At 58.2% G+C, this 13208-nt stretch overlaps 1 protein-coding gene across 7 annotated transcripts in view; it reads right to left on the bottom strand.

Moving 5' to 3' along the window:
• Positions 1-1776: 1776 nt before the first annotated feature.
• LOC116794928 (mitochondrial Rho GTPase 2) overlaps positions 1777-13208 on the bottom strand; it is a 46265-nt gene continuing 34833 nt past the window's right edge. For 5 of the 7 annotated variants that reach the window (XM_032704140.1, XM_032704134.1, XM_032704135.1 and 2 more), the window contains 15 exons: positions 12320-12373; positions 11909-11961; positions 11126-11234; positions 10666-10767; positions 9933-10031; positions 9409-9517; positions 9024-9144; positions 7877-7961; positions 6654-6799; positions 6472-6572; positions 6269-6399; positions 5746-5826; positions 5434-5556; positions 5089-5291; positions 1777-3476 (listed from right to left, as the gene is read on the bottom strand). In XM_032704140.1, the coding sequence (XP_032560031.1) occupies positions 3359-3476; positions 5089-5291; positions 5434-5556; positions 5746-5826; positions 6269-6399; positions 6472-6572; positions 6654-6799; positions 7877-7961; positions 9024-9144; positions 9409-9517; positions 9933-10031; positions 10666-10767; positions 11126-11234; positions 11909-11961; positions 12320-12373 (1635 nt within the window). In that variant the 3' untranslated portion in view covers positions 1777-3358. Of the gene's footprint in view, positions 3477-5088; positions 5292-5433; positions 5557-5745; positions 5827-6268; positions 6400-6471; positions 6573-6653; positions 6800-7876; positions 7962-9023; positions 9145-9408; positions 9543-9932; positions 10032-10665; positions 10768-11125; positions 11235-11908; positions 11962-12319; positions 12374-13208 lie in introns of those variants that run through there. The other 2 variants (XM_032704139.1, XM_032704138.1) reach the window with 2 other exon arrangements.

The raw sequence follows: 13208 nt of genomic DNA on the forward strand, positions 1-13208 counted from the left end.
CGTGTATCCTCACATGGCTGTGTGCATCCCGGTACGGGGACCTGCATCCCGGTACCGGTACCCACATCCGAACACAGTTACAACATCCCAGTATGATACCTGCATCCCAGTATGGTGTCTACATCCCAGTATGCCACCCACATCCTGGTACAGGTACCTGCATCCTGGAGCGGGTACCTAAATCCCAGTTCTGGGAGTCATATTCTGGTATGGTACCTGCATCCCTGTACTGGTACACACATCCTCATACAGTGCCTGCACCCCGGTATGAACACCTGCATCATGGCACGGGTACCGGATTCCAATGTGGTACCTCCATCCTGGACCAGGACCTGCATCCTGGTGTGATACTTGCATCCCAGTGCACTGTCTGCACGTTGGAACTCACATTCCACTCCCAGTACCTGTATCCCAGTACAAGTTCAGGTATTCCAGTAAGGTACCTGTGTCCCAGTACATGTTTCTGCATCACGGTACAGCACCTGCATCCTGGTACAGGAATCCATATCCTGGTGCAGTACCTGCATCCAGTATGGGCACCTGCATCCCAACATGGATAGCAGTATTCCAGATACCTGCTGAATCCGGCACAGGTGACTACAAATGTTCTCTCCATCCTGACCCTGGACCCACAGGCTGGTGGGTGCTCCCACTGGTATGGGGGACACGGGGCTGTCCCCTGCCCCAGCACAGCACTCATGGGGCAGCCTGGCACTGGGTCCCTTGAACTGGCCCCTTTACATGATGTGCATGGTGATGTCACCCAGGCCGGGCTCCCCTGGGCCCCCAGCGTGTGCTGGAGCCTCCCCACTCTCCTGAGCCACGGCTCAGCCCCACTGTGGGTGCCTGGGGAGCTCTGGGCCCCCCAGCCCTGCCAGGTACCTTCCTTGGGGACTGTGTGTGGCCACGGGTGGCCCACGGCCCTGCCATGGGTGTACCCTGTCCTACACCCGTGCCTGCCCTGCACAGCATCCATGGCTCTGGCACACCAGTGCTATTAATACACACCATTGCACGTGGGCCCATGGCTCCCATGGGATCCAGCCTGGTTTGGAGTCACCAGGGAGCACCACATGTCTCACCCGCCTTGGCATCACCTCCTCCGCCCTGCACGGCATCGGTTGTGTTCCCCAGCACCCCATCCCCTGGTTTGCCATGTGGGAAGGGCTTTCCCACCCCACAGCCTAGAGGGACTCCCCTACAAGTGTGGGAGCAGACTGGCCCCATCCAGCCTCAGGGCAAAGGCCCCGGAAAAAGCCTTTTCCCAGGCTGTGCCCACATTCCCCGTGCCCAGCGCCCATGGCTGAGCCTGCAGAGACAGAAATAGCCAAGGGAAAAGCTGCCATGGGAAAACAGGAGCAGGGAGGGGAGACAGCATGGCCCCAGGAGCTGCAGGCAAGGGGGAAGCCCTGAACCCCGCACGGGGTTGGGCACAGAGAGTCACCGCTCCTGGGGCAGCTGAGCCTCCTGCAGAGGCTGGCAGAGCACCACGGGGATGCACCACCTCCTTCCCCCTCTCGCCCCTGGCTGGCACTTGTTGCACAGGGATCTGTGTCCCCAAGCACTAAGGAGCCCTGGGCCAGCCCCAAGCTGTCCCACCGTGCCAGGCTTCAGCTTCTGCCCTAAATCTCCATAACCGCCCCCAAACAGGGCAGCCCAGGCCCTTGGGGGTCTCCCTGCTCCCACCTCAGTCTGTGGAGACCCCAGGCTTCATGCAGCCTCGTCAGGGACAAGGGTCCTGCTGCCCCAGGTGACACAGGATACAGTGTGCAAGGGGAAGGTGTGTAAAAATTTATTTTGTTGTAGAGAACAAACCTAAAACATCACAGCTCCAGCAGACGTGGAGCAGGGACAGACACCAGGCACGGGCCTGGGGTGGCAGAGCCACACATGGTGGGCATGGAGAGGGATAAAGACACAGCAGGGACATGGCCCTGGCAGTGCCAGGAACCAGGGGCCAGCAGCACGTGGGTGCCCAACTGGCACAGCAGCTCTGGCACAGGCAGGGACCCCCCACCTGGCCAGTGCTGGGGACTGTGGGTACCACTGTGGGACTGGTCCCTGAGAGATGCTGGTGGCACCTCTCATGCCCCTCACTGGCTCCAGGCCACAGTAAAACGTTTAAATAGACAAAACATAAAAAAGCAGCTCCAGGTGCTATCTCAGAGCTGCCCCCCCAGGCTGCCTGCAAAGAGACCGACCCTGAGTGTGCTGGGGGAGCCCAGGCTGGTGTCACTCAGCCAGGGGCTCATCCAGGCTCCCCGTGGAGGGACAGGAGCCCAGGGGTGGGTGCTGGCCTTGCTCTTTGGGACTTGGAGACAGGGGCACTGCAGAGCTCTGACCCCAGACTGGTGCTGAGCTCAGTCCCAGCCGCTGATGCCAGCTCAGCTGCAGGCAGGGGACAGGGGAAAGGAACTTCCAGTTGTACCAGGAGCCTCACACTCTGGACAGGGCCCTGCAGAGCGGACAGCAGGACATGGGCTGTAGGGCCCAGTGTGGCATCAGCTCAGTGATGGCACTGCCAGGGAAGGACTGTGGGCACCCAATGCCCTCAGAGCCCTGTGAATACTGGTGACCATGAATACTGGTGGCCAGGGGTGGGGTGGGGACAGGATGGGCCATGCAGGTGGCAGGAAAGGAGGGCAGAGGGACCCAGAGCCCAGTACACAGCGGGACTCACATTTTTGTGCAGAAACAAAAGAGCCTGGGACAGACCCTGGGTATCACTGTCCCCCCTGACAGCTCGGGGCTGCAGCCACTGCATCTCAGCAAGAGAGGCCAGGGCTGACCCCAAAACACCAGGACTGGGGGCTTTAAGTGCCTGGCCCTCCCTCCCCAGCTGCCTTTCCCAGCACTGGCTGAAGGAAACCAGGACAGGAGATGGGGATGTGCCCCAGGGAGCTGGAGCCATGAGCTCATTTGACAGCTCAGCTGCTGCTGGAGCTCCCAGGGGCTCTGAGAGCATTGACCACCCCCCCAGAATTGAGGCCACCAGCACAGACCTCTGGGGAGGGGATGTGCCCGGCCCAACAGACACTGAAACACTCGTGTTTGAGCTTAAAAACAAACATTAAAAAAATTTAACAGAATAAAAGATGAGGGTGATCCTCCAGCTGCTGGTGAGGCAGATCCCCAACAGAGCTGCCTGCCCTGGTGCCAGGAGGCCACAGGGTGAGGCTGGCTGGTGCCAGGGATCTGTCCTGCTGGTGCTGGGAGGTCTGGTTTCACTGGCCCTGCAATCCAGGCTGGGGGAGAGGAGGATTTCCTACCAGGGACCAGCTTGAGGCAGGGCCCCTCACCAGGGTGTCGCTGGGGACAGGGAGCTGGTGTCAGGGGGGGATGGGGAGCAGAGTGGCCCTCATTTGTTCTTGGCCAGCACACGGTACAGTGTGAACCCCACCAGCGCTGTCACCGCGGCCCCCAGGGCCACCCGGAGCCAGAAGGATGCGACTCCCAACTCCACGGCATTCAGGTGGCTGCAAGGAAACGGAGAAGAGGCTGGTGAGTTCGGCTGTCCCAACGCTCCCCACCAGCCCACAGCACTCCCACCCCACACATGGAGATCTGGGGGGCTCCTGGGGGGCACAGGGCGAGCACAGCACTGGGGGTTACAGCCCAGCTGAAGAGGAGGCTCCAAGAGATTCCCGGCCCCACATGCTGGAGTACCCGTCAGCTGGCATCATCATCGAGCCAAGGGGCGGCTGGTGGGATGGATGTGGCTGTCCCCTCCCCTGGCCTGGAAACAGCACACCAACACCTAAATAATTAGTAGGAGCATGGAGTTATCTGCCTTTCTAGGTCAAACTGCCTTTCCAACCCCAAGTGACCCAGGAGCAGGTGCCACGGAGATGGTGGCACAGCCGGTGACTGGGACCGAAGGGCAGTGAGGGAAGGAGCCCAGCGTACACATTCCCTTCCTAAACACGTGCTGTCCTGCACCAACCTGCTCCTCTCCGAGGAGAGGCACATCCATTATTCATTCCCCACTACATCGGGGGAGCACAGCCAATCCCCAGCCCTCCATTACGCTGTTATTTATTTATACCACATACCCTAAGATATATTAAGAATATTTAAATTTTAATACTGCAGAAAGGGAAAAAAAAAAGTGTCAGCTCTAAAAATAAAGTTGTTTATTGAAAAGAAGCTAGAGGGAAAACTACTCACTAGTAATCCCATCCTGCCTTCCAATGCTCCCACATGTTTCTCCCTGCGAGGGCTCGGCCCCCAGCACTGTGCTCGCTCTTCCCACCCCTGGAGCAGAGATTCCACACACAGCCACACTGTCCTTCTTCCCACATCCCCCCTCACCTCCCATGACCAGCCTGGCGCTGTTCCTACTCCGTTCCCAGCCCCTGTGGGATGCAGTTCCTCCCAGAGGGAGGTTGTGTGACACAGGTCTCGCTTCACTGACCTCTTTTTCAGTCTGATCCATCTCATCAGGAGAAAATTGCTGCCACTCCCCCCGCGGGCCTTGGCAAACTAAGCTGGCTACTCCTCTCCAGCATTTTTTATCTTAGGCTTCAAAAATAAACACTCCTGTGGCAGGATCTATCTAATAAATCTGCCAGAGACAAACACGAGGCAAAAGAAAACCTCCCCACTTTGCAAAACACGGGAAGAAATGGTCTTTCTGTTTCAATTCTATGAAGAGATCACAGAATCCCAGAATCATTGAGTGGTTTGGGTTGGAAGGGGCCTTAAAGATCATCCATTTCCACTCTCCTGCCATGGGCAGGGACCCTTCCACTATCCCAGGTTGCTCCAAGCCCCATCCAACCTGACTTTGGACACTTCCAGGGATGGGGCAGCCACAGCTTCTCTGGGCAACCTGTGCTAGGGCCTCACCACCCTCACAGGGAAGGATTTCTTCCCAATATCCCATCTAACCGTGCCCTCTAAGGGCAGTGGGAAGCTACTCCCCCTCATCCTGTCACTTCATGCCCTAGATGACACCAAAATCACTAGACGACACCAAAAGCTGGAGAGAAACAAAGCAAAAGCAATGTGTCAGAGGTCAGGTTTGGACACAGCCCCCTCCCCAAGCTTTGCTCCCAGCAGAGCCCCCTCCACGGGAAGGATACTAACGGGAAGGTGGCAGCAGTGGCCAGCTTGGTGTAGACAGCAGTGCTGGGTGGTCCCTGGCAGTGGCAGGTGAAGGGGAAGGGTGGAGGGAGGCAGTGCTTGTAGCAGAACTCAGCTGGGGTCAGCCCAGGCTGCTGGCTGGCTTCTGGTAGGTCTGTCTTGGAGGCCACGAAGACACAGGGGATCTGGCTGTCCATATAGTGCTGCTGCAGGGACAGGAGAAAGCCCAGCGAGGGGTTAGTGAGCAGCCCCCAGGGGATGTGGGGCTGCCATGAAGGCAGGAGTCCCACAGGGGCCCTGTGGTCCCACAAGAACCCCGTACAGTCCCCCAGGGTCCCAGCCAGTTACCTTATAAACAGTGGCACAGTAGCTGAAGGATTTGGGGTCGCTCAGGTTGTAGACAAAGCAGGCGACGTCGCAGGCTGTGTCTGACGGCTTTGTGAACGTCGAGTCGGCGTTGACCTCATACAGCTGGAGCAGGAGGGGAAAGGACACAGGGCATGTCACTACCTCAGGGGATCAGCTGTTCCCCTCACCAGAACAGGAATGGTGCTGGCTGATCGCAGCCACAGCCCAGCCTGGGGTGCTGGGATATGGGAGGATACAGCCAGTCCTGCTGTGAGCCAGGTACTACACAATTCCCTCCTCCTCCAGACTTACTATGAGGTATTTCTCCTGGCCATTGACCTGCACTGTGTTGATGGTGTAGGGGGATGGCTGTCCCGGGTTCTCCTTCTGGGCCTGTCAAGGACAACACTGTCAGACAGTGGGGACACGAGCAGTGCTTGCTAGGGGACAGCGTTTCAAATTGCCCTGAGCCTCAGTGGCCTAACAGCCACCTGAAGGGCAGCCAGGGCCTGCCACGAGATGTGGGGCTGTTCCTAACAGGCAGGGAAAGTCAGCATCACTGTGGTGACATTGGGGAAATACAGCTGCCTGGAAAAGGTACAGCCCTTCCAGATCCTTGGGAGAAGCAGAGGGAGTGGGCCCACTGCCTCAGCCAAAATTATGGATGCAACAGCCACAGAACCACCAGCACGCAGGGGGCTGTAAAGCATGGGCAGGGAGAGCATCATACAGGGGGCAGGGAGATGCCATCATGGGATAGGTCACTCCAGGACCTCTGGCTCTCCCTCCTGCCCCTGCCCTGTGCAGCGTGGCTGGACAGGGAGCAGCCACTCACCGCCAGGTTCCTGCCGAGGAAGGCCTGCAGGAAGGCGGACTTGCCTGCGCCCCGGGCTCCCAGCACCTTGCACAGGAACACATTCCTCTGGGTCTGGCCTTTCTCCAGGTCAATCCTCTTCTCCCTGGTCACTGGCAGAAGAGAGGATGGGTGAGCACAAGGAGGGACCCAAGCCATGACAGGAGGGGAGGGCATGGCTGTACCCGTGAGGGCCTGTGTCTGCGAGTCCTGCTCCGACAGGATGGGGTAGCCCAAGTAGCCCAGGCACTCCAGGCAGTGCCGTACATCCAGGTAAGCCACGAGCCTGGAGAGACAGAGCAAAGGTGAGAGGGTCAGCGAGGGCTGAGTGACGTGAGCAGGGGCGGGGCAGAGGGACTGAGCTTACGTCCACTGGCAGAGGAATCCATGCAGGGAAAGCAGGCCTTTATCAGTGGTGCATACCGTGTTGGAGAGCTCGGGGCCCCAGGGCACGCAGGGGAACACGCTGAAGAAGTTCTGCAGCTCTGTGTGCGAGAGGGCTCCGTCCTGGTCCTGCCAAAACAAAGGGCGTCAGCAGGAGAGCCAGGACACAGCCCGTGCCCAGAGGGGTCCCTGGCACACTGGTCATCTTGCTGGCTGCTGTGGAATGACACAGGGATGCTGTCAATGGCAGGAATCGATCACAGCCAGAGCTGGGTGAGCATGCACAGCCTGTGCCCCAGGGACTGCCACCACTGCACGAGAGACAAGCCAATGTGCTTTGGGATCACAGCTGGAACCAGGCATGACCTGCACTCCCTACAGTCCTGAGCTGCTGTTCTGGCTCCCCTGGGGCCAGCTGTCCCACAGCAGCCTCCACGGGGCCAGCCTGGCCTTCCACACTGCAGGGTATCTAGCCCAAGGTCTGTGTGTGGCCACCAAGCAACCACAGGACAACAAAGCACCCTTAGGCTGGTGTGCCTGAAGGAGAACTGCTGGCACCTGGGCACACAGGCATGTGCATCCATTCAGTTCTACCATTCCCTGTGGCCAGAGCTGATCTGGGCACACGGGGACGTGTGTCCACTCAGTGCTGCCATTCCCAAGCTATTCCCCGTGGCCACAGAGCTGCCATACCCCAGGTGCACATCAACATCTGAATAACCACTCCAAGCAGGTGCATTCAGATCCAACACATCCCCTCCTCCCACTCTCCAAGAGCCAGAGTATGGTACAAATGGGTTGTTTTCTCTCCCTCCCTCGGGCCTGGCAGCCCTCCACAGGGCTGGCAGCTGTGCAGATGCTGGTGCCTGGTCTGTGGCTGCAGGCCAGCAGCTGTGCCCGCTTCCCTGCCACCCTGCCTGCTGCAGCCAGGCACTACAGGGGGCCATGCCAGCTTGATCCTCACTCAGACCCAGCCCTTGAAAGCCCAAATTGCCCTTTGGTCAAGGGTAGTGACCACCACCCGTGCGCCTGACAAGCCATCAGACTACCAACAGCTTGCTGTGACCACTTTCTGCTCCCAAAGCCTCCTAAAGGGAATGCTGTGTCAGAGGAAAGCCCTTCACTGGTGCTCCATGGGCTCCCTGGCACAGAGGGGTGGGCAGGGGAGCAGCTGTGCCCAGGTGTGCAGGCCCAGGAGAGCCCCACCTTGTCGTGCTTCTCAAACAGCCGCTGCAGGAACTGGTATCCCAAGTGGTTCAGCTCTGTGGAGCAGCCGGGGGGCACACGGAACCTGTGGGAAAAATCATGGAATCATTACGACTGGAAAAGCTCTCTGAGATCATTGAGTCCAATTGTTCCCCCAGCACTGCCAATGCCACCACTAACCCGTGTCCCCAAGTGCCACAGTCACACAGCTTTTAAATCCCTCCAGGAACAGTGACTCCACCACTGCCCTGGGCAGTCTGTGTCAGTGCTTGACAAGCCTCTTGATCAAGAAATTTTTCCTAAAATCCAACACAAACCTCCCCTGCATCTTTCATATCTTATTTTCCAGTTCAAATAGCCAAATAAGCCTCCTCAAGTCCTAAACAAAGGGCAGTGTGTGAGCAGATCCCACCAAGAGGACTCAGCTCCCCGCTCCCTGCTTGCTCAAGGCCAGCTGTTGCCTCCAGGCCTGGTTATTCCTTGACACAGTCCCCTTGTTTTGGGGAGAATCCCCTGAAGGTGCACAGAGGCCTCTCTTTGGCACATCCCAAGCAACCAGAGAGATGCTGTGCCCTTGCTCCACCTCGTGCCCAGGGCTCCAGCAGAGCACAGCACTGCCCTGGGGTGCCATCCACCAGCATGTCCCTGTCACCTCCCCACAGCCTGCTGTCTGAGGAGAGGAGGAGGCAGCTCCAAGCCAAGCCCTTCCATTCCTGCCAGATCCCCACCTCCGGGTGGCAGGGAGCAGAGAAGAGACAGCAGCTGCAGACTGAGCCAGGAGGGCTGTGCTGACAGTTCACTGCTCCTGACAGAGCTGCTCTGCCTCGGCTCAGGCAGCGACAGAGCAGCCTCCAAAAGCCCCTGACTGATGTCAAGGCAAGTCTGGGACTTCATTCCCCACTTCTCTGCCTGTCTAAATCAGAACCAGCAGCACAGCCAGCAGCCCCAAGGCCTGTTGTACTTGTCCACAACCCCACGTGTCAGCTCCTGCCCGCAGGGGAAGGTGAGGGCTGTGAACCTGACCCTGACCTAAGGGTCCACAGCAGCCCCAGGGTGCAGGAAGGATCCAGCCAAGGTGCTGGACACCCCTGAGCCATGCACCACCGGGATGTGACCCCCTGTCCCCCGCCCACGGCAGGACACGCACTGTGGGTACAGGTAATCATCCGTCAGCTCCAGCTCGTCGTCGTAGCCGAAGCGGCGCAGGATGGTCCAGGTGGTCTCGTGCCGGCCCCTCTGGATGAAGAGTGTGTTGAGGAAGAGGAAGCCTGCAGGAGAGATCAGGGGCTCAGACAGTGGGGTCAACTTAGCCTCAGGGATCCACTCCTTGGGACTGTGCTTTCCCTGGGAAAACAGGCTGCTTGGACACAGAGATCTACCAGTCCAGCAGGCTCCAGCTTGATTTAACAAGAGGGACTAATTAGGCTTGGAATGAGAGGCACAAGGCTGGAGACAGGGCCCTTCAGGATGTGTTGAAGGAGATGGGTCCCCCCCATCCCTTGGGAAGAAGCAGGGAGCCCCTGTGCTGTTACCATTCAAGGTCAGGCCGTTGTCCTGCACCCCGTCTGTCGTGTTCTTCCACACAACCATCTTCACGTCCTCCAGGGCCTGTGGAGCCAGTGGGTTTCCAAAACAGGACTTCTGCCTCCCAAGGGAAAGAAGGCCACTGTCAGCAAAGCACACAGAGAGAACAACCCTGTCTCACCAGCTTCCCTCTCCCCCGGTAAGGGATGGGGTTTCAGGGAGAGAAAATCCACCCAGCTCAGGAATTTCTGCTTTAGACCTTGACCAAACCCCTGTTCTTCAGCATCCCAATAAGTTGGGACTCTCTACATCTCCAGAGCCTCCTGGTCTTCCCACAGCAGAGCAAACTCAATCCAAGCTTAGGAAGATGGAACCCCATGTGCTCAGAGATGCACCCTATGGTGCTTTAGGTGTGGAACAGAAGTATGAATGGGAACAGGATGGCCGTGTGGAGGGCCAGCTTTTGCCTGCGATTGGACGGACAGGGAAGCCCAGGGACTGGAGAATATCTCAGCTCTGCAGCCAACCCTACCTGGAAGTAGTTAAGTTCATCATCACTAAGGATCTGGTTGTTATCCTGGTCCGAGAGGTTGAAGATCCGGGTCAGTGCTCGTGCACAGGTGGGTTTCAGCTGCAAGGGACCAACCACAGTGACAAACAGCACCAGCCTCAGCCTGGCCCTTCCTCCTGCAACCCCATACACAGTGGGTTCCCTTCCTGCACTGCCTGGGAACACAGCCCAGCTAAGCACCCTGTGGGGTGGGAATCATGGAATCATTAAGGTTGGGAAAGCTCTCCAAGATCATCAAGTCCAACCGTTCCCCGAGCACTGCCAAGGCCACCACTAACCCATGTCCCCGGGTGCCACATCCACATGGCTTTTACATCCCTCCAGGGATGGTGACTCCACCACTGCCCTGGGCAGCTGTGCCAGTGCCTGACAACCCTTTCTGTGAAGAAATTTTTCCTAATACCCAATCTAAAGTGAGAAAAGGGAATTTTTCTCCTGGACCCTTCCCATCATGGCTAGGGTCATCCATGACCCTTCCCATCCATGAGATGGTCTGGAGTATGAGGGCTTCTGCCCCAACACACCCCGGTCCTTGCAGGTCTCTCTGGCCTGGGTATGCTCAGCTGGCTGTGCTGAGCACAGGAATGAACACCATCCCCTTGTCCTGCCTGTGTCAGCCCAAACCCTCCACCTTCCTTCCCAAAGCTGCACACCAGAGCACTGTGACAGGAAGAAGACTCTTCCAGGAGCCTACCTGCTTCTCCTCCGGGTCGTAGAGCGGGGCAGTGGGGTGCAGCACAGCTTTCTGGGCGTAGTAGAAGAGCTCAGAGATGTTCTTGAGGTTCTTGGCAGAGCACTGGGGATTCAAAGGAAAAGACAGCCCTGGGAGCTGATGAAAAGGGGCAGGAGGAGGATGATACGAGCCCCCTGAGCCGGACAAGTCGTGCATCAAAGCACAGAGCAGTATTTGTCCACCATGAGGAAAACTCAAAAGGGAAAAACCCCTGGGTTTTGCTCGGTTTTGCTGTGCCCATTCCACAGCCCCAGAGCCAACACACAAAGCACAGAAAGCCCAAATCACAGGCTCTCAACCCCCAGAGACAGGGACTTCTGCAGATCAGTGTCAGCAGGGCAGCCCTCCAGAAGCAGAGGCTCCCTGACTCAGCACTCTGACCCCTCAGGGAAGCTCTGCAGACACCCTCCAGTTCTCTCACCTCCACACAGGTCTCAATCTCCGAGAACTGGTTCATGATGGGCAGGATGACCTCCATGGAGCTGCCCATCTGCAAGTCAGACTTGTTTCCCACTAAAATAATGGGGATCCTGGCAAAGACACAGAGCACAAGTAAGGCCACCCCTCCCTTGGTCCTGGCACTGTCCCAGCCACTGGTGCTCCCATGGGGCAGGTTGGGGAGCCCCCACCCCTCTTCTGCAAGGCCCAGAGCAGCTTTCCTGCCTCCCATGGCCAGGAGCATCCATCTGGAGAAACAAACTGCCTGATCCTGCTTAGGCTTTCACCCAGCAACAATATGTTCAGCAATCTTTAATCCAGCATAGCAGTCTTTAATCCAGCATAGCAGCCTTCTGCCTAAGTGATCCACATACAGATTGCAGCTCAGAGATTCCCTTGGCAGCCTCCTTTCTCTGGCTGAGAAGAGATCAAGGGGAAAGAAGGATCCCTCTCCAGTGGCCCCCTGCCTCAGTTGGATCTCTGAGGGAGAAAAGCCCACATGTTCTTATGCTACAAGTGGTCTAGCCACAAGCCACAGTCATGGAATAGTTTTGGCTGTAAGGGACCTCAAAGATCATCTCATTCCACCCCCTGCCATGGGCAGGGACACCTTCCACTAGCCCAGGTTGTTCCAAGCCCTGTCCAACCTGATCTGGATCAAAACACAAAGCTGGTTTGGTCTCAGCACCCTCAGGAAGGTGGTGGGCTCCCCACAGCCCCCCGAGTCCCCCAAATCTGCACCCACAGATCATGCCACACACAGTACCTGGATCCCTTTTCAAGTCCCCCGTTCACCATGGGGATCCACTTTGTGCGAATCTGGAAGGTGAGCAGAGGGTGTCAGCACAGCCTGGGGAGGGAGAGGCAGATCCCAGGCAGACAGCAGGGCCCTGCAGCCATCTGCTCCCCAGCATTCCCCCGCACCAGCAGGCAGAGCAGACCCAGGGATGCTGGATACCAGTGCAAGGATTCAATCAGCCTGTTGTGAGGACAACCACCAGTGTGGGAGCAAGCTTGTTCTGTGCTCAGCCTCTGCCTGCAGGGGTCTCAGACCCCAAATCCCCCACAGGGCTGGTATGTGCTCACACTATGTAAGGGCAGCATGGAAACCCCAGTGTTGGGAACCCCTTCCCCTCCGGCTCTGCCGCCGAGGCAGGGCTGCAGTGGCACCTGTTACCTTGTCGATGGTGGCCTCCTTGGTGACATCGTACACCACACAGACCACGTTGGCCTGCAAGAGAAGCAGCAGAGGGTGGTGAGGGGGTCCCTGGGCACACCCACAGCAGCAGGGAATGCTGGAAATGCGGCTGCAGCGGCCGAGTGCATGTGAGTGTGGACACGTACACAGCCCTCCACACACAGCCCTCCACACACAGCCCTCCACACACAGCCCTCCACACACAGCCCTCCACACACAGCCCTCCACACACAGCCCTCCACACACAGCCCTCCACACACACAGCCTTCCTCACACACACAGCCCCTCTCACACACACAGCCCCTCACACACACACAGCCCTCCTCACACACAGCCCTCCTCACACACAGCCCTCCACACACACAGCCCTCCTCACACACAGCCCTCCACACACACAGCCCTCCTCACACACACAGCCCCCCTCACACACACAGCCCTCCTCACACACAGCCCTCCTCACACACAGCCCTCCTCACACACAGCCCTCCTCACACACAGCCCTCCTCACACACAGCCCTCCTCACACACAGCCCTCCTCACACACAGCCCTCCTCACACACAGCCCTCCTCACACACACAGCCCTCCTCACACACACAGCCCCTCTCACACACACAGCCCCTCTCACACACACAGCCCTCCTCACACACAGCCCTCCTCACACACAGCCCTCCTCACACACAGCCCCCCTCACACACAGCCCTCCTCACACACAGCCCTCCTCACACACAGCCCTCCACACACACAGCCCTCCTCACACACAGCCCCCCTCACACACAGCCCCCCTCACACACAGCCCCCCTCACACACAGCCCCCCTCACACACAGCCCTCCTCACACACAGCCCTCCTCACACACAGCCCTCCTCAC

Source organism: Chiroxiphia lanceolata, chromosome 16, assembly GCF_009829145.1.
Source record: "Chiroxiphia lanceolata isolate bChiLan1 chromosome 16, bChiLan1.pri, whole genome shotgun sequence".
Classification (NCBI taxonomy): Eukaryota; Metazoa; Chordata; class Aves; order Passeriformes; family Pipridae; genus Chiroxiphia; species Chiroxiphia lanceolata.